This window comes from Anopheles nili, chromosome 2 (assembly GCF_943737925.1).
Source record: "Anopheles nili chromosome 2, idAnoNiliSN_F5_01, whole genome shotgun sequence".
NCBI classification, from domain to species: domain Eukaryota; kingdom Metazoa; phylum Arthropoda; class Insecta; order Diptera; family Culicidae; genus Anopheles; species Anopheles nili.
Genome location: NC_071291.1, coordinates 73,998,183 through 74,021,330, shown reverse-complemented (window position 1 = coordinate 74,021,330; position 23,148 = coordinate 73,998,183). Strand labels below are relative to the sequence as shown.

Genomic DNA, 23,148 nt, shown 5'->3' with positions numbered 1-23,148 from the left:
TACGCGAGCGCGCGTGTGTGTGAGAAAAGGAACAAAAAACCCCTTGAGCGAGGGAGCGAGAGATAATTGCTCGCGATAAAACCGACCCACGGGCGCACGGTGCAGGGGTGCACCTGGGAGAGTGCATCTTATGCAGCTCCCGTCTCGGGTGCATTCTTGCCTTCTGGTGTATTACGCGATGTGTTACGCCATTCTCGGTTGCGTCGTCCCTGCACTTGACTTTCTTTCGCGCAGTTCCCTGGTCCGGTTTGGACGCCCCCGGAAGGTGCAGTAAGTCTCCCCAGTGGAACGCAGCGAACGCCCATTAATGGAGGTCGCTCAGGTCGGTGAAGGAAACGTGCCTGAAAATGGTACGCGAGAGGAGTCGGTGCTTGGTGCTTGAAGTGAGATAAGCGCTTGAATTATTGTTTGTGAGGGGTTTAACCGCACTGTATCTCGGTTGCTTATTTGCGGAACTTAAAGTGAAGCTTTAACTGGCTCTTCAAAACAAAAAAACGATACAATAATAAGTCGTCCTTTCCTCGGCCTACTACGTCGAAAAATTCCACTACTAGTGCATATTTGTGCAGCCAAAAGTTCTCCATGGCAACCGATGTGTGTGGTGCAAAAACATGCAATCCGTGGCAGCGGCCACGTCCCTTCACCACCCACGCAGCCTCCCTGAGGGTGGGTTTTCCATCATAACAATCACACACACACACACACCCTTGGCGCGTGCCACCTGTGTGCCATTTGCGAGTGCTACGTGCGATTATGCTCCCAGAAAAGCCTTTTGCTGATAACCGATTATGCTGCGAACGTGCGAGCGAGAGAGAGAGAGAGAGAGAGAGAGAGAGAGAGAGAGAGAGAACGTACGCTTGGATCAGATTCACGTGGAAAAGAAAAAATCATCCCCTAGCTGGATTTCGCCCCGATCAGCTGTGGTTGCGTCGCGTGGAGCACAGCATGTTGCGCGATATGTTTCCCTTGCGTTCGGTTTGCGCTCGGGAAATCGTCGTCATTGTTTGTGAAGGGGTTGAACACCACCCTGAAAGGTGCAGGGTGGGGTGGGTGGATCATTGCTGAGGGGGTTGCTTCCAAGAGGCAGCGCAAGCGAGATGGAAAGGCTCAACCCCTGGAGCGGTTCGTGCTTTTTCTTTCTCTCACCACTACCTTCTCGCTCTCTCTCGCTATGTCTCTCTCTCTCTGTTCACCGGGGGTGTGTTGGTAAGAACTGTGGGAAAAAGAGGAACTCGAAATGGACAACTTTCGGGCGGTCGCGCGTCGGTCGGTCGGTTCGCGTCTCAACGGGGGTTGGTTTTCTCGCGTTTTCATTCAAACAACGGCCCTCGAAGAACACGCTCGTCTCTCTGGGCTCGTCTCTGTCTCTGGTGGCCGTGTGAGCCGTCTTCGTCGTGCGTCCCGCTTCCACCGCTCTAGGCTCGATTTCTCAACCCTCGCCCGCTCGGCCCCCCGTACTTCACTCTTCCCCCACACACACCCACAAACAGGAGCGCATGGAAAACGACGGATGCGCCGTCAGGTGCGGGCGCGCTAGCCTTCGTTGGGAAAATTAAAGCATCGGTGGTCAGTCCGGGTAGGTGTTCGGTTGTTCTTGGTGCGTCGTCTGGTGCGGTGCCAGTGCCAGTGCAGTGTGTGTTTTTAACGTGGATGTGAAGCCTTCGTTCGAGGAGCAGTGCGACGTACGATTTTTGGTACGATAAAAAAAGTAAAGGGGATCAAATTGCTGCTAATCCATAAGCTCCGGTGCACACAGTGATAAAGCTAGTGTTTTTTTTTGCTCTCGCTTCAGTTGAGTGTGTTTCGAAACATGATCCTTTTTGGATTCGATTCGTAACGGTCATCGAATTCATCGGTAAAGCAAAAAGAAAACCCACGCCCGCGTTGGAAGGAAAAACTTATCGCTGTAGTTTAAATGCTTTTGGAACCGTGCTCCCGGTGCATGATAATGCCTTTATAATAACATTCACCGGGGCTCGCGGAGACGCGTGGAAATGAAATATTCATTTAAATTCCCTCCCACCACCAGGTCGTGGCCGGGCGTGCGGTGCAGGAGGCTGTACATCGCGCATAATTATGCTTACAGCGAGTAGGTGGTGCCCTCGAGAGTGAGAGTCACTTTAAAAGCGGACACACACGCACCCGTTTTTTTTTTCATATTCCTGCTTACCTATTTTAAAATTTCAAACGATCGTGCGTTGTGTCAGGATTTATTACGGGCTTCGTTTCCCAGCCCTCGGTGCCGGGAGCCACGAGGTGGCATTTTTTGTTTGAGCCTAAACGAACTCAAGAAGTGGAGAACCGCACGCACACACGCTTGCCGAAGGAAATGAGCCACGCGGAAACGCCAGCCAAAGGCAGCATGAGCAGCCACCGAATTCAGAGACCAGCGGCACGGGAAACAGAGCGTGTGTGTCTGTTTGTGTGAAAGGGATGAGGGATGAAGGCTCTTTTTATGCCCCTCTGGGAAGGGAAGAAAACGCCATACAACATTGAAAAAAAAAAGGCTCCAAAACTGTTGATTCAGCAACGCCAACCGAAAAACGGGACGGCAAGCGCAAAAGCCGCACCACGCGAGACGGCACCCCGGGAGAGATCGGTTGCGTGCGGGACGCGTATTTCGATGTTGAATTGTGTTTTGCTTTCCTTCTTCTTTGTTGTGGCTCGGCCGTCTGCCTGTGTCTGCCTTCCCGAAGACGCACCCCTAACGCAGTCTCAGCCTCCTGCTTCATTGGCGCGCGCGCGCACACGCCCGAGAGCCCAACGCATCGCGGCAGGTGTGAGAAAGTAGCCCGCGTACGCGCGTGTGTGCTTGCGCAAAGAGAAAAACATGCGCACGCCAGTGAAGCGTAGGCCGAGAAAACCGCTTGGAAAGCGTTTGTGAGAGGGCAACTGAAAAGGAGAGATAGTTGGGAAGGACACGGGGAAAAGGAACGTAATAAAGGAAGGTTCGCAAGAGGGCGAACGGAGGAGAAATAATTCGAAAACGGCGGCCCACGGATGGTGAGCCCACGAAATTTGTTCGAGACGTGCTTCACGCGAACAAATACACGCACGCGATCGCGATCGAGGCACACGCAGCTTGTTGCGCTTTGTACGCGGTAAAGGATTAAAAACGAGAGAGGTAGAGCAGAAAGATAGAACAGGAGAGAGTGCACGTGAACGAATAGAAACAGGATGAAATGCGTATCCTTACGGGGTGGAGGCGAGTTCTACATTCCGACCGATCGGATCCCGTGAACTGATCGTGTGAATGATTTGTGCATGATTTTAATTTCCGTCATCGTTCCCTCAGCATTCCCTAGCCGGTGTTCAGTCGGAGTGGTAGTCGTTCAATCGAACAGGTGGAAAAGCACCAATCTAAAACCGCCCAACCCTCCCATCGGTGTAGGATCGGTTACCCAGGGGGAATTTGTGATAAGCAACAGTTTCGTTTTCATAAAGCGTGCAACCTGGTGCAGCAGGTGCAGGAAGTGTGCAGTGTGAACCGAGGAAAAAAAGAGAAATAAAGTGAAATTAGATCCAAAAGATTCCGACCTTATTCGGTGAGGATTTCAAACCCTCCACCCTACGCAACACTGCCGTACTATCCCAGGGAAAGGAGAAAAAAAAAGCCCGACATCGCAAAAGCGACATCCTTCAATAATCCTTGCGGTGTAAAGGAGCGTTTCGACAAAAAAAAAAAAGGACGAATCAACCCGGAGCTCGGACGGGAAAAGCGGAAATATTTCCCATCTCCTCCCTTCCCGAGAAAGCGAGAAGGCGTTCATGCACACACACACGGAGCCGGTGGAAATTCAACCGTGAAAGGTAAAGCGAACATTTCTGCACTAGCTGTGTGGCGGTTTCTCTCTCTCTATCTCGCTGTTACTTAAGACGTCCTTTGGGAATTTTCCACCCAACTCTGGTGAAGGGCGGGATGCATTCCCGGGCTAAACCTTTTATTTTCTTTGATATCGTAGCTTTCCTTTCCCGCTCACGACGAAGCCAGTGCAGTGGCTTTCCACCTTGACCCGGGTGGTGGATACGCTGAGTTTTCCTCTCCACGCGGTTCATTTCCGCAAAAGCTCCTGTAGCACTTCCTTTCCCTATCGGTGTGACGTCTTTATTCTCTCTGTCTCTCTGTCTTCTTCTCTCCATCGGTGGTCGTTTCGTTTTGAAGGTCAGAACGGAAGTGTTCCGACGACCGAATTTTAGACCGTCGTCGACTTGCGCTGGTGTGTAGCGTGTCCCGTAGCGTGTCCTGTAGCAGATCGCATGCACTAACACCAGTTTGGGTCGAGTTTCGTCCTGTTTTCACGAATACGAGGGGACGAGCTGGCTAGCTGACGCCTGATAGTTTTCCTTTATTGCCGCACCGTTGATCAAACAAACTGAACAAACTAGCGCCTTCACTATTCGCCAGCAAAGCAACGCGATGTGGCACACAGAATGGGAAGTCTTAGTTTAATGCCAATCGATGCCGTTTTTCTTATCACACCTTCACCGGGTGGAGCTGTTTGTAGTTGTCATATAAAGGAGCTGGTGTCTCTCGCGCGATCGAAAACACCTCGATCAGCCGCCAGGTGATTATTTCGCATTAATATGGTGCACGATCGATTGCATAAACATATGTGGGGGTACGTTTTCCACGCCATCTCGTGACTCGCGCCTGGCCCAAGTGGCGAGTGCCAAACACGAACGAAACAGCTGACTTTGTTATACCGTCTCGGCTCATCGCGAGCGAGAACGAAAATAACAGGAAAACCCTCGCTATGAGCTGGGCCAGAATTTTCCACCCTCAGGGGAGGGCGGAATAATCGGTGAACGAAAGGCAAAAAAAAACCACACATTCACACTCACTCACACCCACATTTCCATCGGTTTTGCTCGGCCATTTGCCAGCAGCAAAATCACGACCCTGTGGGAGGAGGAAAATGCCCGCGGTCTGTGGTTGGGTCCATTTTTTGGCACCGTTGCCGTGGGGAAGCAACGGCGGTGGCCACGAGCGTTGGGTTTTCCGATTTTCCGACCGTGAAACGAAACCTTCGCCATTACGGCTGTTGCGCGTCGTCGTGCCTCTTCCGTGTATCAGCTGTTTTGTATTTTGGCCCGAGCTGCAAATGGGGGGCTTCTTATTTTTTGTTCTTTCAATTTTTTCTGCCCTTGCTTGCTGCCGATTTTGACAGTGAAAAGTCGAACAAACGCCGACGAAATTGGAAATACGGCCGCTCCGGGTCTGAGAGACCGAAACCGGTGCATCTAGCGTCCGATGCAGTGGATCGATATTTTTGTTTTTGTTATTTAAACCGAGGGACGGGCGGATCGATTGTGTTGAGGTTATGAAAATTTAATCCTAGCACATCGTATCGATTTTCCTTCGACAGGCGGCCCGTGCTGCTGCTATCCACGCGGACAGCCACATTCCATGGCATGCTGGGATTGCCAAGGTGGAAATCCGGCCGACTAGATTGGTTGACGTGATGGGAAATCCAAAAACAAACGATAGCGCAATCTGGCGGACGTTTCTGACCGGATGGAATTCGCTTCGGTGCCAGTGCGGGAGAAGAAAGGCACAAACACTCACACACACACACACACACACACACACACACACGCACCTGAAACGCAGTGGAGGAAAACATGAGTTGCTAATTTGTGGTTTATGACGCGTCGGAATGGTGGGGTTTTCCTATCGATCGATCCGCCGTGTGTTGGGTGACGGTTCACGTTGGAAACCGTGTGCGCAAGAACGTTTTCTCCCTTGTTGCGTTTTCCCTTAGTGGAGGAGGGGTTTTTCCCTCCCACCCGTGGGGTTTTCTTTTCAAGCAAATGAAATGTGCGTGGTTTTTTTCCGAATTCCGTACCTTTCAAGGGAATTCTTTTCTCGGCTCTAGCATTAGTGAGTTATTTGATTGTTTCTAGTTGATCCGGTTTTGTTTTTCGGGATGAGTAATTGCGATTCTGAGAACACCGGTGGTTCGCTTTCCCAGCGCCATATCTGCGCCATTCCATCTTGTTTAACTTCCCGGCCCGGCACATACTGATACCGAACCTTTCTAATCCTTTTTTTGGCTGGCGCGTTTGTTTTGTGGCGCCGTTTTGACCTCTTTGTGGGTCTCCTCTTTCGAGGTTGGGATGCGATTCTAATCCTTCCGAACGTCACCTAGCCCGTAATCCTTTCCCTAGTCAAAGGGCCCAAAACCAACCACCCCGAACGGGTTGGCTTTCGTTGGTATCGACCGATCCTTTCGTTTTTAGTTCACAACACAAGATAATGGGGCTTTTCTCGAGAGTCCCCCAATCGGATGCGTTTTCGTTTTCGTGTCGTCTGGTTGTCGGATTGGGCTGAATGTCCTGGCCCGCTCTCATTGAATCCCCGTCAATGTGGTGTCCAACTCTCGATTGCAAATCGAACCAACTCCAAAACACAGCCGATGCGGAATGCAAGAGTGCCAATTCGCACGAAACAAGAAGGTCAAGTGTATATTTTTGGCTCGACGATCGCACCCCATTGCTGGCTGTCTGGAGGATGGACGGACGGATGGGCGAAATAGGTGATCCTGCCAAAAAGGGACCAGCTGTTAGATCGATTGGTTTACCGCGCCATGGGAGTAGACTCGCGGATTGACACCAGAAGGACACGCTTTATTGCAAAGCTGTCGCTTTGAGCGTTCGCGTGGGGACCTTCTGTTCTACGACCGGATTCCATGTACTAACCAACGACAAAAGTTGCGTCTTCAATGCTTGTCCAATTTATTGTCCCTTCCGATGCATAGACAAACGCCGTAACGACCCCCATCCGTCGTGGGTTGAGCCTCGCGCACGAGTCGATTTTAACGATCTAACATGATAACAGACCGAGCGATTGGGACGTAAGGTTTGCCCGATGGGTGAATAATTTACCAGTCCACCGGTCGTGTGTGTGTGTGTGTGTGTGGTGAGGCTTACGAAATGACAAACGTCACGCAGGTGACGTTAAACCGAATTGTCGTCACGAGGCTTAGAATTTCACCGCCTGCTGCGATCGTAATAGGCTCCCCATTTTCCGGTGAAAAGGGCAAAGGTTCCATTTGAACAGTTTTCCCCTTGCTTCATGGGAGGATAGTTTTCCGGAAACACGTGGCGTGGGTGGGAAGAGAAAGCTCGCTCTAGGAGTACGGAAAAGTTTGAACCCACCCCTGGCAGGACGCATGGACGCCAAATTCCAACGTACCAAGGCTATTGCAACAGTTTGGTGGGCGAGTTTTCACCAACGCCTGGCTAGAAATGCCTGGCGCTGCGTTGTCCTTCAAACTTGATAGTAATTTGATTCCGTTTGTGACATTTATGTCCCTGAACGAGGCGAGTTTTAGAGAACTTCGTGTTCCATCACACGATTGCACTCCGAAGAACCAGTTCGCCAGTTTTCCCATGCTGTCCTCGTTGATCGACCGATGCTCGGCGGAAATCAGCCCTTTTACGGTCATCCTCAATCGCGATGTGGTTTTCCTCGCGGCGTGTCGATCCATCCCTGGGCCGGATTTCTTTCCCATTTCGGTCACTAACATATGGTCATGGACGCATGGACGGTGGTGTCGTTGCGTCGTTCGCCTTATGCGATTGGATCACCCGCATTAGCCCCTGGGTAATGGTGGCAATTTGCAATGGGGCCCTTTTATCCAACCATTGGGTCTGGGGGCTGATCCAGCAATGCCAAATGCACATAACAACCGTTGATGACGGCTTTCGCGCGGGTGCCGTTTGCTCGTCGGATGCTCACAAGTACTCTTTCTATCTCATTCGAATTGGTTGCACTGATAACGAGCCAAATGGAAGACGCTTGCAATTCATCTTTTGAAAGGCACTCGCTTTACCGGCCATCCTTGGGACAGTGGGATGGATAATTTCATCGTTGGGGGTCGCACAAAAACTACCCTGACAGCGTCCTTGAGAGCAGCTGCGTGAAGGGAAAAGTTACTGAATCGAAATGGCCACAGTAAAATGCTTATTTTATTGCGAAAGCAACCCATCAACTATTCGCCCGCCCCACCAGGCGAGCGTTGGACTAAAAAGCGAATTTTCCCTTGGTATAAATAAATCAAAGCAAAAGCCAACATAGTTATGCGCTTCTCCCGCTCGGGGTGTATTTCTTTTGTCCGTCCCTTTTTGCTGGAAACATCTCACGCTCGTGCTGGAATTAAGAAGAAGTTGTTGAACTCGGTTATGCAATTAATTGACGCGCGAATTTTTTCGGCAGAAGATGCCTTCTTTTTTTCCCCACCTTTGGGAATGCTTTCCCCTTTTTCCCGGCTGCTTATCGGTGGGAAATTGATCCATTTCCTAATGAGTAGCCCGGCCCGGCTAGGGTGTCGGTGCTCATTAGCATGCCCACGAGCCAATTGTGCGGTACAAATTGCCTCTGCGAAGATGAAAGTTATGCCTTATCGGCCCATCAGGTGGCAACGCCAGGTCGTTGCTTCTTCTTCTGCTTCAGGAAGCGAATTCACGTCTGGAACGCTCCGATTGTGGGTTCCATTATAACGCCCTCCCCCGGTTGTGGCATTCCGAGCGTTTGAGAATCGCTAATGAGCTGAAGAATCTGTCCACGAGTGGTCTGTTTCGAAGCTTGGATAACTCTTAGTTTTCGTCTGGAATGCCACCATCGAAAGGGCACGGATTGTTCAACTTGAGCGTTCTTAAGGTTGCGTTTTTCAACTACCGAGGCTCGCTGAATATCTACGGAGCTAACGGGGCGGACTTTGTAGCCATTTTTGATGCAAACCTTCACCTTGAGGCAAGGGATTTTCGATTAACGCCTTTCCATTATACCCACGATGCGGTTTAATACGCTCTTCACCTTTCAACAGCAGCATCATTGTTGCGATTTGTGAGTACGATCAGATCGGCCATCAGTTTTCGCGAGGGACCCACCGATCTCCGGCAAAAGTGAAGATGTTTTCCCACTCTACCGGTGGTTCAGCTCTCTTACATTACCTTCGAGTGAGCTTTCTTTCTCCCCACAGCTCGCAGTTCGTCATTATCGATGGTGGGTGGAGGTGGGTTTGGGGGCTAATTATTGCACCGAGTTTAGTGTAAGTGCTGCAGGGCTGATACTCAACAATTATGCTCGCGCTTAGCGTCGGTTATCAAACCGAGCGACTTTCACTGGATCCATCGGTGGCTCAACGATCAGCGTTCTCGGCCAGGTTGAGATGGTGAAGAGTTTCACTGCTTTTCGGGTGATTTGCATGCAAACGTTGGAAATGCGTTCGTTCGATCGCTCGTTCGACGGGTGTTGGATTACAATCTTCAGCATTCCAGCACCAGAGTAGCCCTCACACAGAGCCATCGTCGTGGTTTCCATGAGGTTTTTTTCGTAGTTTTTTTCACCATCGATCCACGGGAGGATATTCGAGCGTACCAGTCGCAATAACCTTTTTACTTTGCTGCCCCAAAATCTCGCAGCAAAGTGTTCCACCATCCCAAGGAGCGATGGTTTCGTATCTCGGTGGGGTTCTTTTTGCTTCGTTTTTTTATGCTCACTAGCCCACTTACCCCGTGCTGTTTTGCAGCGCACCATCCACCAAGGGCTCGCAAAATGTTTTTGTTTTTGTTGGGAAGGGAACGTCGGCCGAATCAAGGATAATTAACCCAGGTTGCGCTGGGTGCTTGTTCGCGCAAAACTTACGCGCAAAAATAACCACTTTATTTCTTTTTTGCCCAATGAATCCAATGCAATTTAGATGGCAGGGTGATGTGGGCATGTTCTTGCCCTTTCTTGGGATCGCAAATCGCAAGTTTCATGCTGTGGTGTGTTCTTGCTTTCTGCGAAACTGCTGCATGAGAACAAACAGAAAAAAAAACTTCCACCAGGCTCCCAGCAAACCTGGAGAAGGCTGCACAATTCGACGCATCATTAACGCGAAACCCGACCACCTCGCGAGGAGAGCCATAGAAAATTGCGTCCAGTGTTCAGGGTTCGAAAAGGGAAAGAAACCTTAAGGGAATGCATGTGAACGTCCCGCGGGTAAGAGGCCGTTCGCGTAGATGGAGCGATCATTAATCGAAGGAAATTGATTTATAATACGCGTGACACGCTGGGAAACGAACCTCTCGACCCACCGGGAACCGGGTATATTGTTTCACAATGTGGGGAAAAGATTGATCCAGCAGACGACCAATTGCACGAAAAGAAGTAACAGAACAAACAGCTAGAAACATAAAGCAAGCGTTGAGTAACATTCCGCAGCGATGAAAACTGTCTGGGCTTGCATGGAAAGCTGAAACTAAAACAAGAACATCGCTCCGCTTGATCACAGGCGCAAGATAATTGAAGGTGAACAATTGGCCTTAAAATGGAAATAAAAGCAAAACGGCGTACAACCGACAGAACAAAATAGCAATCATTGGCTAATGATTGCATCTCGGTGGTGCGGAGTGGATTCATGCGGATGGCTTAACCAGTGGCACAAAAAACAAAAGAAGAAATACACAAAAGTCAGCAAAATTTTCGCCAACAATGGCCGGTCGAGCGGAATACATTTATTATCATCACCCTTCGTTGCTGGGTTTTCTCGAACAAGCGACCCGGGGGCTACGGTCTTATCGTCTCGGGACCGCCTCGAAAAAAGGGTTCGCAGCTAGGGTGGAACGATTGCCACAAGCACCGTGAGGTCTCTTGAAGATCATCTCGACCGTGCTGTCAAACCCCCACGGCCAGCGGTGAAGTCTCTATCGAACGTGCTTCTGGGTGCGAGGAATGCAATCGGAGGACGACCAAACGTCGGGTGGGGCGTAATTTTCTACAACGCTGGTTCATGTCATCGGGTTTCGTGGAAGAGGGAGTAGATTTTTCTCTCACTCTTTCTCCTATGCTCTCCAGATCGCCCCTAATGTCGCTGGGAAAAGGGGCTACATCCACGCGAGTCAGCATCCAGCTGGTTAATGTGTGTGTCTGTGTCAGTCCGTCCGTCGATCCCATCTGGAGCCGGCGCGATCATCATTATTATCGTCGCCATTGGGGGGGGGGTGAGCGTTGGGTTGGTGAGCCACGAATTCAACCCTCTCCGGGGTCTGATCACCCGGACGACGATTTAGAGGAAATTTGTATCCTTCGGAAAGAGTGGCGACCAAACGCGATCAAGAATGCGACCGGACAAGCTCCCGTACAAGACAACGGTCGTAATGAAGAGCAAAAACACGCGCATAACGCAGAGAATATCCCGTTCATCATCGCGTTCGGTGGTTTGCCTAGGGTAAATGCGGTGGGACACAAACAGAAATTCATTCCCTCACGCTCCCAAAAAAAAGACAGGTTTCGGTCCTCACGAAAGCGACACGGGTGGAAAAGCGAAGCGACAAAAAATGCGCGCACCCCCCTGCTGGTGGCCGCTTTTATTTATCTACGTGAGGCGCTCCGATTCGCGGTTTCCTTGAAGCGTGCCATTGAACTTGAGACTTTAGGCACGTTGCCCTGGAGACGGCTTGTCGTGATGACACATTCGCCGGCCGACGGTGGCGTGAAGCAATCAAAAGGCAGCAGAGGCCGGCTTTGGAGATGACAATTTAGAAAGCAAAGCCTGCCTGTAATTGGGTGCCGCGGATGTAACGGGCGCAATAGCTTCACCGGCACGTTTGCGTGCCAATGAACGGGGAAGTAAAAGGAGGGTTGTCATGCCAACGGATTCTCGGAGTTCAATGTGATCTTTGATCTTGTCAGTGTGGCGCGAAAAAAAAACCCAGGGGGGTTGTTTTCTTTGTCGCTGAGTTAAGAACACAGCTGCAACTTTATTCGCGTTCACAGCGAAAGAATCACTCTTCAGGTGGCTTATCTCGTGCGTTTTTAACAAATTAGCATCGTTAGATAAGGGTGCGAATTGAAATACAATGAGCTGTGGAATTATTTATAGAGAAAGCAGTTTTTCGTGCAGAAAAACACAAAGCAAAGCAATTTGTGAGCTCCATTTTTGAGGCTAGAATACCGAACCGAAACCGTCCTCAGGGAACATAATTTTTCAATTAAATTTAAATAAATAATGGCGATAGGCCCACGTGCTGCAAATTTTGAAATACCTCCCTAAATGATGAGGTGTTGCATTTCTCTTCCAACAACAATGCGGCATAATTCTTGCTCATTTATTATCATCTTCGGAAACATACCCATTCGGCTTATCTTCAGCCGCATAATGCATGATTAATATCATCCAGCAGCAGGCGTGTCGTCTTCCACCTACATCAGGCTACACACCTGCTCCAGCTTCCCAAGGTTGGCCAAAATGAGCTCCCTAATGTGCTTTGCTCATGTTTCGCGTGGTGTCACCTTTCTCCCGTACCGGGTGGAGAAATTTAATTGGAACTTACGGCGGCATACGGTGCAGACCTCATCCACGGTAGCTACTTGTCGTGACTGAGACACATTTCCACCGCCGAAGGGTAGATGCATTGTGTGGTAGACGAGGAGGTCGCCTTTTTGTTTTCTCCCGACAGCCAGCTTCTTCTCCTTCTTCAACACTTAATGTCCATGCTCAATGCCGAACGGCGACGAAGAGGACGATTTATGCTCACATGTCGAGAGCACATCTGCATGCCCGCAAGGGGGCACCCGAGAGGCCACGCAAATTGGAGCTGTGGATGAAAGCCTCGAGCACCGAATGCACTTTTGTTTAGCCAGTCTGGTGGCCTAGGGAGAGCGATGGAACGCCATCACATGCCGGGATGCTAAGCAATGCTGAAAACCGAAATCAGCCAACATTGGACCGAAACGCTAGTTGTCTGGCTTGCGCCGTGTCGGGACGTTTTAATTCCACACCGAAGGGTGTGCGAGACCGGCTGATGGAGGCGCCGGGAAAAGAAGGTTTCGGTGCCAACCGAGCCGGTGAGAACTGCTGCCGGCTCGACGTCCCATGGGTGGTGTTCCCTTCGTGCCGGTTGCCACGGGTAATTGCAGTGCCGTGGTGGCGTGCAATGTCAAGTTTAGCTCTCGGCGCGTCTAGAAGCTGTCTGCGGTGTGCGTTCGATGGGAATTTACTCCAAGCCTGGGGTTTTGGAAGCCGCCAAGGAGGCGACGATTTCGTCGACGAACAATTATGGCGAATTTTGGGGACGTGTTTGACGATGCCGGCAAAGTTTCCTTTTGGTGGGTGATTTAATAAAGTTAGCAGATTCGTTCGGTGGCGTCTGTGCCGGTGTTGGTTTTGTGTTTGTGTGAGTTCCGAACGCTCCCAAAATGCGCCACCCAGTTTGTGAAGTTGCGAATACTTCCGACCACCGCAAACCCGGCACTTTAAGGGTTAATTGCACACAATTTGTTCCAAAAACCCCCACGTGACACGTTGCCATGCCGACCTACGGTGTGTCTAGGATTAGCAAAGCAAATTTGTGGTGAACAAAATGCAGCGGCTTTTTCTTCAGAAACGGCTTGGGTGAAAAATTATTTCAAACGCAATCGCATCAACCGCCCACTCCGGACGTCGTCACACATTAAAATAGCGCACAGTTTGCACTTGCCGAGAGCTTCGATGGTGCTTCGATTTATGCATTCCGTCGGTTCGATTCGTTCAATCAATTTTCCTGTCTACTGAATTCACAAAACCTCGTCGCTCGTTCAAAAGAGTAGTGTGGTGTGGAAATGCCGCTGGGAGTCAACCGGCAGCACGTCAGCCAAGCGCTCATTACAATTCTAGTCGGCACACTATAGTCGTCCTCTCCAGATTGCTGCGGCAGCCTGGCAACAAGACGCGCGCGCGTGCATATCCTGCAGCTGTACGGTACGATCGAAACCATTCTGCTGTCTGCCCACCGTCCGTTTGAGACGACGACGAAGAAAAAAAAACAAACACACCGCTGGGAGGATTAGTTTGTTTGTATTTATTTATGCTAATCCTTTTCGGGCGCTCTTTTCTCTTCGCTTCTCGGCATTATGTGTAATGTGTTGTCCTTTTTTTTTAGCTGCTATGCGCTGCTGATGTAGCGTCGATCGTTGTGGGGCAAAACTTTTGCTTATGCTAATGCTTGACTTTTACGAAACGTGGTGAGCTTTGGTTGTTTCGCCTGGCCCTTCTCCGCTGGCCGGATGCTGTGATTGACGTGCGCCAGGTCGTGCAAGATTGTTGAGAAGCGAAACATTTGCGAACGAATGCACCGAGTTGGGGGGCAAAAAGTGCATTACTGAAGTGGTGAAGGGATCGAAATGGGGAACTCACCCCGTAACGAAGCCGATCGGTGGAAACTTTATCCGTTACCTATGCTCGCAGGTACGACTGAACGTATTTCGAATGAGGAGTGAAAAAGTAAACCAAATTTAACCTTAACATGAACACGCGCGTGTGTGTACTGTAAAAATGTATCGATTCTCCTGTATATTGGCCCGTGCGACGGACGGGAGCCCGCGGGGCCGACTCTTGGTTTAATTTTTCCTTTCCTCACAACTGACTCTGGACGTTGGAACTGTAGTTTGCCGTAGCGTTTAACGGTTACTTACATCGGGGGGTTTTGGATGTAGTTCAGCTGGAGCAGCGTGTACAGAATAAATCTCATCTTGCTCTACTTACCGGATCACACTGCACTGCACCTTTTCACCTGTATATCTTCCAGCCGGTGGGAGGTCATGCTGGGGATATTTGGACCGCTCTCCCCACGTGTTGAATAATATGTGTCTTGTGTTTGCAAATTTACAGGTTGCCGTACCCACTTTCACCCACTCATATACGCTTCCCATAGTAAGCCCATGATGTGTTGCATCGACCACCGGATAGGGCCTCAGACTCAAGACCTCGCTGACGCTGACTGAATTGTCTCCCGACTGACATTCTGCTACCTCACGAGACGTACCCAAGGGACCTGGTTTCATTCATCATTTCGCGGGTCAAAGGTCTAGAGAAAAGTGTGCATTCTGAGCTTGAGTAGCTTGTTCGCTGGTGTATTGCGTTATGTGCGTTGTAAAAGGCCTTCCACGATCATTGTCGAGCCACCATCGGAGGCATTTGTTCTCGCCCATTCGAGAAACTTCAGGATCTACACTATGAGGAACTGCTGTACGAGAGAGTGATAAACTTTAAACACGGTTGTTGAACGAGAGACATCTAGCGGATCGTGTGCGAACTTCCGGTGGATATCCTGCAAGAGCCTCGCACTTGCACTAAAATCGCGCCAAAATGCTGGAAGAGGAGCTGGAGATAGCGTTGAAGGTGATCGTCGTCGGTAATGGGGGTGTTGGCAAGACTTCGATGGTCCAGCGGTACTGCAAAGGTATCTACACGAAGGACTACAAGAAAACAATCGGGGTGGACTTCCTCGAGCGGCAGATCGAGATCGATGGCGAGGACATCCGGATCATGCTGTGGGACACGGCCGGTCAGGAGGAGTTCGATGCGATCACGAAGGCGTACTACCGAGGTGCACAAGCGTGCGTGCTGACGTTCAGCACGACTGATCGTGCCTCTTTTGAGGCGATCTGCGAGTGGAAGCGTAAGGTGGAGAACGAGTGTAGCGAGATACCGACCGTGCTAGTCCAGAACAAGATCGACCTGATGGATCAGGCCGTGGTGACGTTCGAGGAAGCGGAAGCGCTTGCCCACGGGCTCGGCTGCCGATTGATCCGGACGTCCGTTAAGGAGGACGTCAACGTGGCGACGGTGTTCCGCTACCTGGCGACCAAGTGCCACCAGATGATGCAGCAGCAGTATAGCCAGTCGGCTCCGATCAACCAGCCGACGATCAGTGCCTTTAGTCCGACGTTTCAGTCGAAATCCGCCGGCAACACGATCACCCTGACGAGGCCATTGATGAAGCGCAAACCTCTCCAGAAGCGGTGTGGTATCTTCTAGGATCTAGGTCCACGAGCAGAAGGAGTGAGTGAGAGTGAGAGAGCAAGAGATAGAGAAAACGAGAGATAGAGGGAGCGTAGAGCCTGCTTATCTGCTAGTGATTCACCCCAGGAGGTGTAGAGTTATTATACGTTATTGTTTTCCCCCCTATTATCGTAGGCTAACGTATCCTTTAGTGTTATTGTAGGACTTTTGTTGACAATGGAAAAACGAGAGAGAGACAGGAAATGTTGTAGACATATTCAAGAAAAATACTCACGTGCAGGGCTGCTTTGACTCAGAGTGCCTTACGAATCGCGTGGCCGTGTGTTGTTGAGCGTGATCCTAATCGAATGATGCCACTAGAAGATCGGCGACATTTCGACGCGATCGCCAAGGAACCCGCAAAGACAATTTTAATTGATCGTCGTTCATTGAGTGGCGAAAATTGGCCGAAAGCGTCATTCGCAAGCGCTTAAACACTCGCCTCTAGGAGTGACACTATACTAGCGAATTATATGACAGTAAAAGTGGGCTGTAGATACGCTCCAAAATTAGAGGCCGCACGAATAACGGGGCCCGTGGCAAAGCCGCGGCTCCGTGGGAAAGCGAAAGAAAACGCACTCTCCCGTACATCGATGACAAGCTTTTCGCGACAGCTTGCCGGAAAAAAACCCCATCGCGGTGCGGTGTTTGTCTCGTTTGTGGCGAAATTTTCACACACCAAAAGGGGCGAATAACAGCGACAACACAAAAAAAGGGGTAGTAATTGGAGGTTCGGACCTCGACCGTAAATCGACTGCAAAACAATACTCATGATTAATCGCCCTGCAGCGCATGGTCGTGGCCGGAAGGCCGTCAAATTCGCGTGGCTTCACGGAATCGATGGCCACTGTCCTGGTGCAGTTCGCAACGGTTGCTCGAATTAATTGCTCGATCGAGCAGAGCCGTTGCCGGGCTGGGGGAGGGAGAACGAACTCGAAGTCAAACTCGAAACGAGGGCGGAATATGCTGGTCCACCAGCGTTAGAGTAACGAATTTGCTAGGGAATCATTATTATTATTATTATTATTGTGTACGGTAAGCGAAGAATGGAGTGAAATAATAATGAACATGGCGCAAACGTATCTCAAAGCTACGCAAACGGGTTCTTTCTCGCGGGGTTCGCGTTCTGCCCGCTGGACGTGACGGCCCTGCAGATGAGCTTGGATGGGCTGGAAAGAAAATGCGGCAAAACATGTGGAAAACTACGAACGAACGAAAGAAACGCTAACGAATAAAACCGTCTTGGAGGTGATAAGAAGCGAGAACCTCGCGATGGGGAAGAAGAGAGCGAAGAAAAGGACAATTAAACTGTGGCTATCTGCCGTGCCTGCTCGCTCCGTCTCGTTCGCCGCAACTTATCGTCGTTTGCAAGTGCATTGCAAGGGAGCATTGTGAAGAAGCGTTTAAAAAAAACACCCGAAAAATGATCGGTGGAATGGAAAACTAAAAAACAGCCTCCCCTTTCGGAAGGCACACGGGTGAAATGAATAAAATTATCGATGTTTAATGAAACGTAATGAAACGAAAGGTAAAAGAGGAAGAAGCAAAACGAAAGCAAACACAAGAGAAGGTAACGAATGCGCGGAATCACCTGGGCCTGGGAGCCCTGGCGCTTTAATTGTGCTCTCGTTATCACAATCGACGTTTTCCGCCGATTTTTCCGTTCCCTTTGTTTCACCTCGGCCGTTTGCTGTTACCCACTGTAGTTGTCACGTTCGTTTGTAAAGGGTTTGTTTTAAACAATCGTTTTCTGTGCGCCTTTTTGGGTGGCTTTTGTTTCGAGTTGTTGCCTCGCTTTCTGGGCTCAAATTTCGGTTTCGGTTTTCCACGTAAAAGATTGATTTGATTTCTTTTGATCATACGAAAATTCGCCATCATGGCACCTCTGTGGCCACACCACACCTTTTGAAGATTTCTGCCACTGATTTTCTGAGGTTTTCCCTCCTCCATTTTCGCACACCTTTCACTGTTTCAGCTGTTCGTTCGTTTTTCTTGCCCAAAACCCCGCGTCACAGATGATCGCTACGGATGGAGCACTTTCTCCGGTTCCACCCGACGTCGGCATTTCCCTTTCCATTCGGCCGAGTCGATTTGATAGGCAAATTCTTTCTTTTTCTCAACGCGAAAATCCCCACCACAGACTGCACGGCTCCGGCGTGAAGTTGCCATTTTCGCCGGCACCTTGTGTTTTCCTCCCATCAAACACACCGCGAACCGGACGGATGGGTGAGGATGTAAACGAACCGAGCTGCGATCTGCCCGCGAGGCAACACAAGCGAGCGAGTTCGCACGATTCGGTTCGCTTTTCCTCCGATCCAAGCCATGCTGGGGGTCGAGAGCCCAGTACAGATGGGGATGAGAAAGTGAGAAAATGAATCGCCGTAGCCGTAGGCACACCTTGGTTGGCTGGCTGGATGGATGGAAAATCGAGCCTCCTCGTTGAGCTGATTACCAGCCGGCATCCCACCATCCCCCGGGGGAGGTTGCTGTGTTTTTGAAATGATTCGTCATCGGTTGGTGCGGCCAAATCGCCCCGTTGGGGCAACCGAAACGGATATCCGTCTTTCGAGGCCCTTCGGGAAGGCAGGTGAAAATGATCACGCGCTCTCTCTTTCTCTCTCACACACGAACCCAATCGTGGTTCAATTGTCTGGCGTCACCGAGGTGGGCTTTTGCTGGCGCAGAAGCCAACCCTGGACGCCCTGGGGGAAAGGCTTTCGTTGCCTTTGGAAAGGGCACACGCCCTCACGAGTACACCGGTTGGTTTCGATTTTCGTCTGATTGAATCTCGAGCGGAGATTGCGCCACGTTGTGTGGCCTCCCCGAGGCACCTCGTCTGCTGCAGGCACTTGTTTTCTGAGCCACGGGTGGCGCACGTCAATCATAAGCAGTCGCTTCGTACCCAGATCGATTGCAAGGTCACGGTGCTGATGTCGTTCGCGAGATGCTTCGAATTGTTCGAGGTGGGGTGCAAAAAAACGAACGATTTTTCCATTCAGTGTAGTAATCGTTCGTTGTAAATGATTCGCAGCTCCATTTCGGGCTCGTTGTTATTTATTTGAATTTAATTTTCCTTTAGGTGTCTTTCATCTCGTGCCGCCATTTTCGATAGCCCCTACGATCGTCCCGATCGACAGGTAAAAATGGCAAAGTCCGTTCCAGCGGCAATAAAGATACAATAAAATCGGCCTCCCAATGCCAATGCTCAGGCCCCACCAGGGGGTACCATTTCTTCATCGCATATGCATAATTGAGTGAAATTGTACATTTGGTTTTTGTTGGAGTTATTCCTACCCACGAAAACGCTTGGGCTGTCTTCCTGTGGCTGTTGATCGCGGAGAGAAACCGTTGCCGGGTTTAATATTTGTCTCGCTGGAGCTTGTGCCGAAAATGTGCCAATTGTTCAATGGAACAATTTCGGGAAAATGTCGGTAATTATCGTTCTTCCCCAGCTCGCGTTTAGCCTCCTTCTAGATGCCGGTGTACCATAGCTTGTAAACCCTCACGCCATGTGTTCGCCGTTCGGTGGCCGCGAATTTACCTCGGCATTCCCCGGCAATTATCTTAATCCGTATCATCGTCAGCCCGCGTCCCAGGCCGGGTGCGTGCTTATAATTTTCCCTTGCGAATGTTTGTGTGTGTGTGTGTTTTGCATTCCGTTTTTCCATGAAACGGCCCGGAAGGCTTCAAACATCTGTTCCCGCGAGTGGCGTGGTTAGTAGTCTAAATTCAATTTCGAACTCGTGCGTCTCGATCGCTTTGTCGTTAAAGAATCGTGTGGCCCTTCGAGAGGGGACCAAGAAGCTGTTCCACCGTAAGAAACACGCACAAAAATCGCAGGAAGGAAGTAAACCCTCCCTGGAAATGCAAAAGACGCTCACGTGCTGTTCTTTCGTGTAGCGCTAGCGGGCACCCCTTTGTGGGGAAGGATGCTGGGCAAATGACCGTGGGTCGTGCTTTTCTTGCTCTCTCTCTCTCTTTCTCTCTCTCTCCTTCTCCTAATCCTCGTTCATTTTGCGTGCGCTAGCACCCTCACGTGTTCCGGTCAATTACCGCCCAGCAAGGTGGGTCGACCTTCGTAAATGCGTTCGGCCACACGCAGAAGAAGGTTCTCGTTTAAATTGGCCTGAAAATTTCATTTACCACCAGTGGCGCGGCCACGGCTTGAGTCCCTGCGGTGGTAATGTTTTTGTTCGACAACTTGGCAGATGTGTTTCGGGGGTTTCTTCACGCGAGGCAAAAACTACAATAGCCTTTAGTGATGCCCTTCCGATGCCGGCGTTGAGTGTCGTTGAACGTTTGGGGCCGAAAAGTGTGTGCCGCACTGAAATGGCAAGCGGGCAATTGGCAATTGGAGCCAAAAATTGAATGCATGCTGTGGATTATTGAGTGAATTTTTGATCACACCAAAGAGGACGGTGCCCTTTTTGGTGCTTCGATATCAAATGTTGCGTTATTCTTTTTTCTTATGACTGTTCGCTACCACGTGAATATGATGAAGCAATCCGATGGTCATCCGGGACCCCTGGAATCCCTTTTTCGAGTGAAACGTTTCCCTCGTTTGTGTCTGCCTAATAAAAAAGGCTCAATAGAACAAAACGAGGGGTGATGTGACCCTTGGGAGGCGTGGATCACGCGCCAGAACCGTGGGATGGTGTCGAGGTTTATTGACGCATAATTTTCCCTCCATTCGGACGGGTGATTGAGCAGCAAAACTGCCTCCCAATGGAATCGATGCAGCTTTTATTGCCTACACAACTAGACCATGTGTTGGGAATGCAACAAGAGTGCATTTATGGGTGAAATGCACCATTACCAGTCATTAGTGGCCGTAGCACTGACGGCGTTCTGGACAAAGCTCCTTAGGGAAAATGGAACGAAGACCGATCAGGCGATCTCAGGTGATTGTGATGCACTTTCCAACAGCGACGCATTCTTAGCTCCTTCGGCACTACATTTGCCCACTCTTTAATGGGTACGGGATCGACAACCTTCGGGTCGGGTTGATGGTCGAGTTCCGATGCTTTCCGACAGTTTACAAATCGTTTCGCTTGGACACGTTTACCCTCATCGGTGGAACTGGCGAGAACGAAAACCGCGAGGCCACGATCCGGGATCATAATAGCGGGTTTGGAGAAATCGTGTTTCGCCACGCATCCCGTAGGGTCACACACACACACACACCACCCCAGATAATACACCCCTTGTGGTGTGTTGCTCTGGATGCACGAAATTAATTGACCACAACCGAACCGAGTGGGCCACGGGGAGGAGAGGGCGCAGACGTAAGCTTTAAACCTGTTGCAGGCCATATTTTTTGCAAGCAGTTTTTTTTGTGCTTTTTCGAGACGCCGGACCACTTTTGCAGCCATCCGGTAATCCTAACGCGCGCAGTGGTAAAGCAGAATGTGCGGAATTTCCGTCGCTGGAACTCGACCATTGGCCACCGCTTTTCGAATGGGCAATTTTTCCGTTCTCTTTGGCGGTTTGAGAAGCATATAAAGAACTCATCATATTAAACCGCCCATTAACAGTACGCCGCACGATCCACTCCACTGAGCTGCTGCCTGAGAACACAGGGAGAGAGCGTGTAGGTGTAGAATAGTTTGACGCGTACAAGCCCACTTGCGGAACTGGATACTGGGAGTGTTTTTATTTTAATTTTTTTTCACTCCCAAACCCCTTGGCCGGCGTTTACTGGTCCATATCGAACAGCGTGGTCGGGTCGAGTTCAGTGGCTTTTTTTTGGGGTAACTTTCTACCTGCCTCCCCCGGGGGTTGATTTCTGCTTTCTTGCGCTCCAAGACCAAGACCCCTGGCGGGACCTGAAATTAACGATCGTAACGCCACCACCGCCCAAGAACTACGCCCCTTTGGCCGCTGAGAATGCTGGCCGGTAGAATGTCGTTAAATCGTTACACGAAAAAGGGAACGCCGTGTTGCGGGATTAGTTTTATTTCTCGCGAGGGGTGTAATTTCGTTCGACCCAGCCAAACTGTAAGCGTCCGTTCTCAGGTGACGACGCTGATGCATCGCTCGAGTGATGGAGATATAAAGATCTCGACCGTAAAGCCCGCCAGTATCTGCTTATCGAAAATTACTTCACTGAAAGAAAATGGTGGGAAAATTCAGACAGAGAACAAACGAGAGAGAGAGAGAGAGAGAGAGAGAGATCCACTTTTTTTTGTGTTTCACCTTAATTCCATTGCTTATCATAGATATCACATCCCAACGAGCTTGATGTTCTCCACCGATTCATAAGTTCTGTAATGTCCTTCATCATCTCGCTATCTGTGTGTCAATGGGTGTGTGTTTGTGTGTCTGTTAATTTCGAGCAAAGTTCGATCTTCCTCTTATCATGTCCTCGATTCTCTGCTTTTCCTTTCTCTTCCATAGGTAGGTAGTGAGAGGGGAAGACCAAAAAGCTCTCGACAAGTGGCGCTTCCAAAACAAAAAAAAACACACACACAGATCACTTAATGAAGAGCCCGAACGAATGGTAAGTTGCGCTTCTCAGCCAAACGAGACCAGGGACGGGAGTTTTATCGTTCGCCCTGAGTTAATTAGCCCGTATCAGCTCCGCATCATTCGTAAGCTCTTTTCAATTCGATAGCCAAAGTTACCCATTCGCTTCGTGATTGGGAAAGTTTTGTTTTCGTGCATTCTTTTATGGCCACGAAATTGATTGAGCCACCCCGTTCTGGACACCGCCATTCGCTGGCGATTAAATGCTGCTCTCGAATGTAAATTTGACTTCAATGTCGCGTCACCCCCTGTTCTTGGTTGATGAGCTTTTGCGGAGTGAACCGGATGGCGTGCTGTTGAACTTCTTATTGAGTCGATTTTCACTGTACCAAATGAACCACCACGAGCTGGAAACGCGTGCGGCGTAAAAGTCTCCATAAAATATGCACACGCATCGATCCGAATGGGGTTCCGATGATGTCTTGCGGTGTGATTATCATTTTCCACTCCCCCGACGAGGTTTCTCGGGAGGAAAAACCCAACCTGTCCGGTCGTTGACACTGTTTATTTACCGCTTACGTTCTAGCTGCCCGGTTGTGAGCACTCGAGGAGAAACCTTACCTCACCGGCTTAACAGCACTTTCCGAAACGGCCATTCACCCACATGTGTGTCAATCGATGGCGTCTTTATTTGTTTCACAGTAGAAGTCGGGAAGCTTTGTCGGGAAGCGGGGACCTAGACCAGGAACCAGGGCGTCGGGAAACCGGATTAGGCACTCGCATGTGTCACGTCAATCGCAAATCAACAACCACCGAAATAAAAACCCGTTCCCAATGGCCAATGGCTTCGGTGCTGCTTTCGTCGGTTCCGTCG

The 23,148-nt window shown here is 50.1% G+C and overlaps 1 protein-coding gene and 1 long non-coding RNA gene across 2 annotated transcripts; both read left to right on the top strand.

Annotated features, from left to right (window-relative positions):
• The first annotated feature begins 1,503 nt into the window (after positions 1–1,503).
• On the top strand, positions 1,504–22,270 carry LOC128722039 (uncharacterized). Its single transcript, XR_008410788.1, has 3 exons — positions 1,504–1,694; positions 3,296–3,810; positions 22,206–22,270. It is a non-coding gene; the product is annotated as an uncharacterized LOC128722039 (long non-coding RNA).
• LOC128722037 (ras-related protein Rab-23) lies at positions 15,114–15,785 on the top strand. The gene has a single exon (XM_053815853.1). It carries the CDS (start codon positions 15,114–15,116, stop codon positions 15,783–15,785), a length of 672 nt encoding a protein of 223 aa, XP_053671828.1.
• Positions 22,271–23,148: the final 878 nt, after the last annotated feature.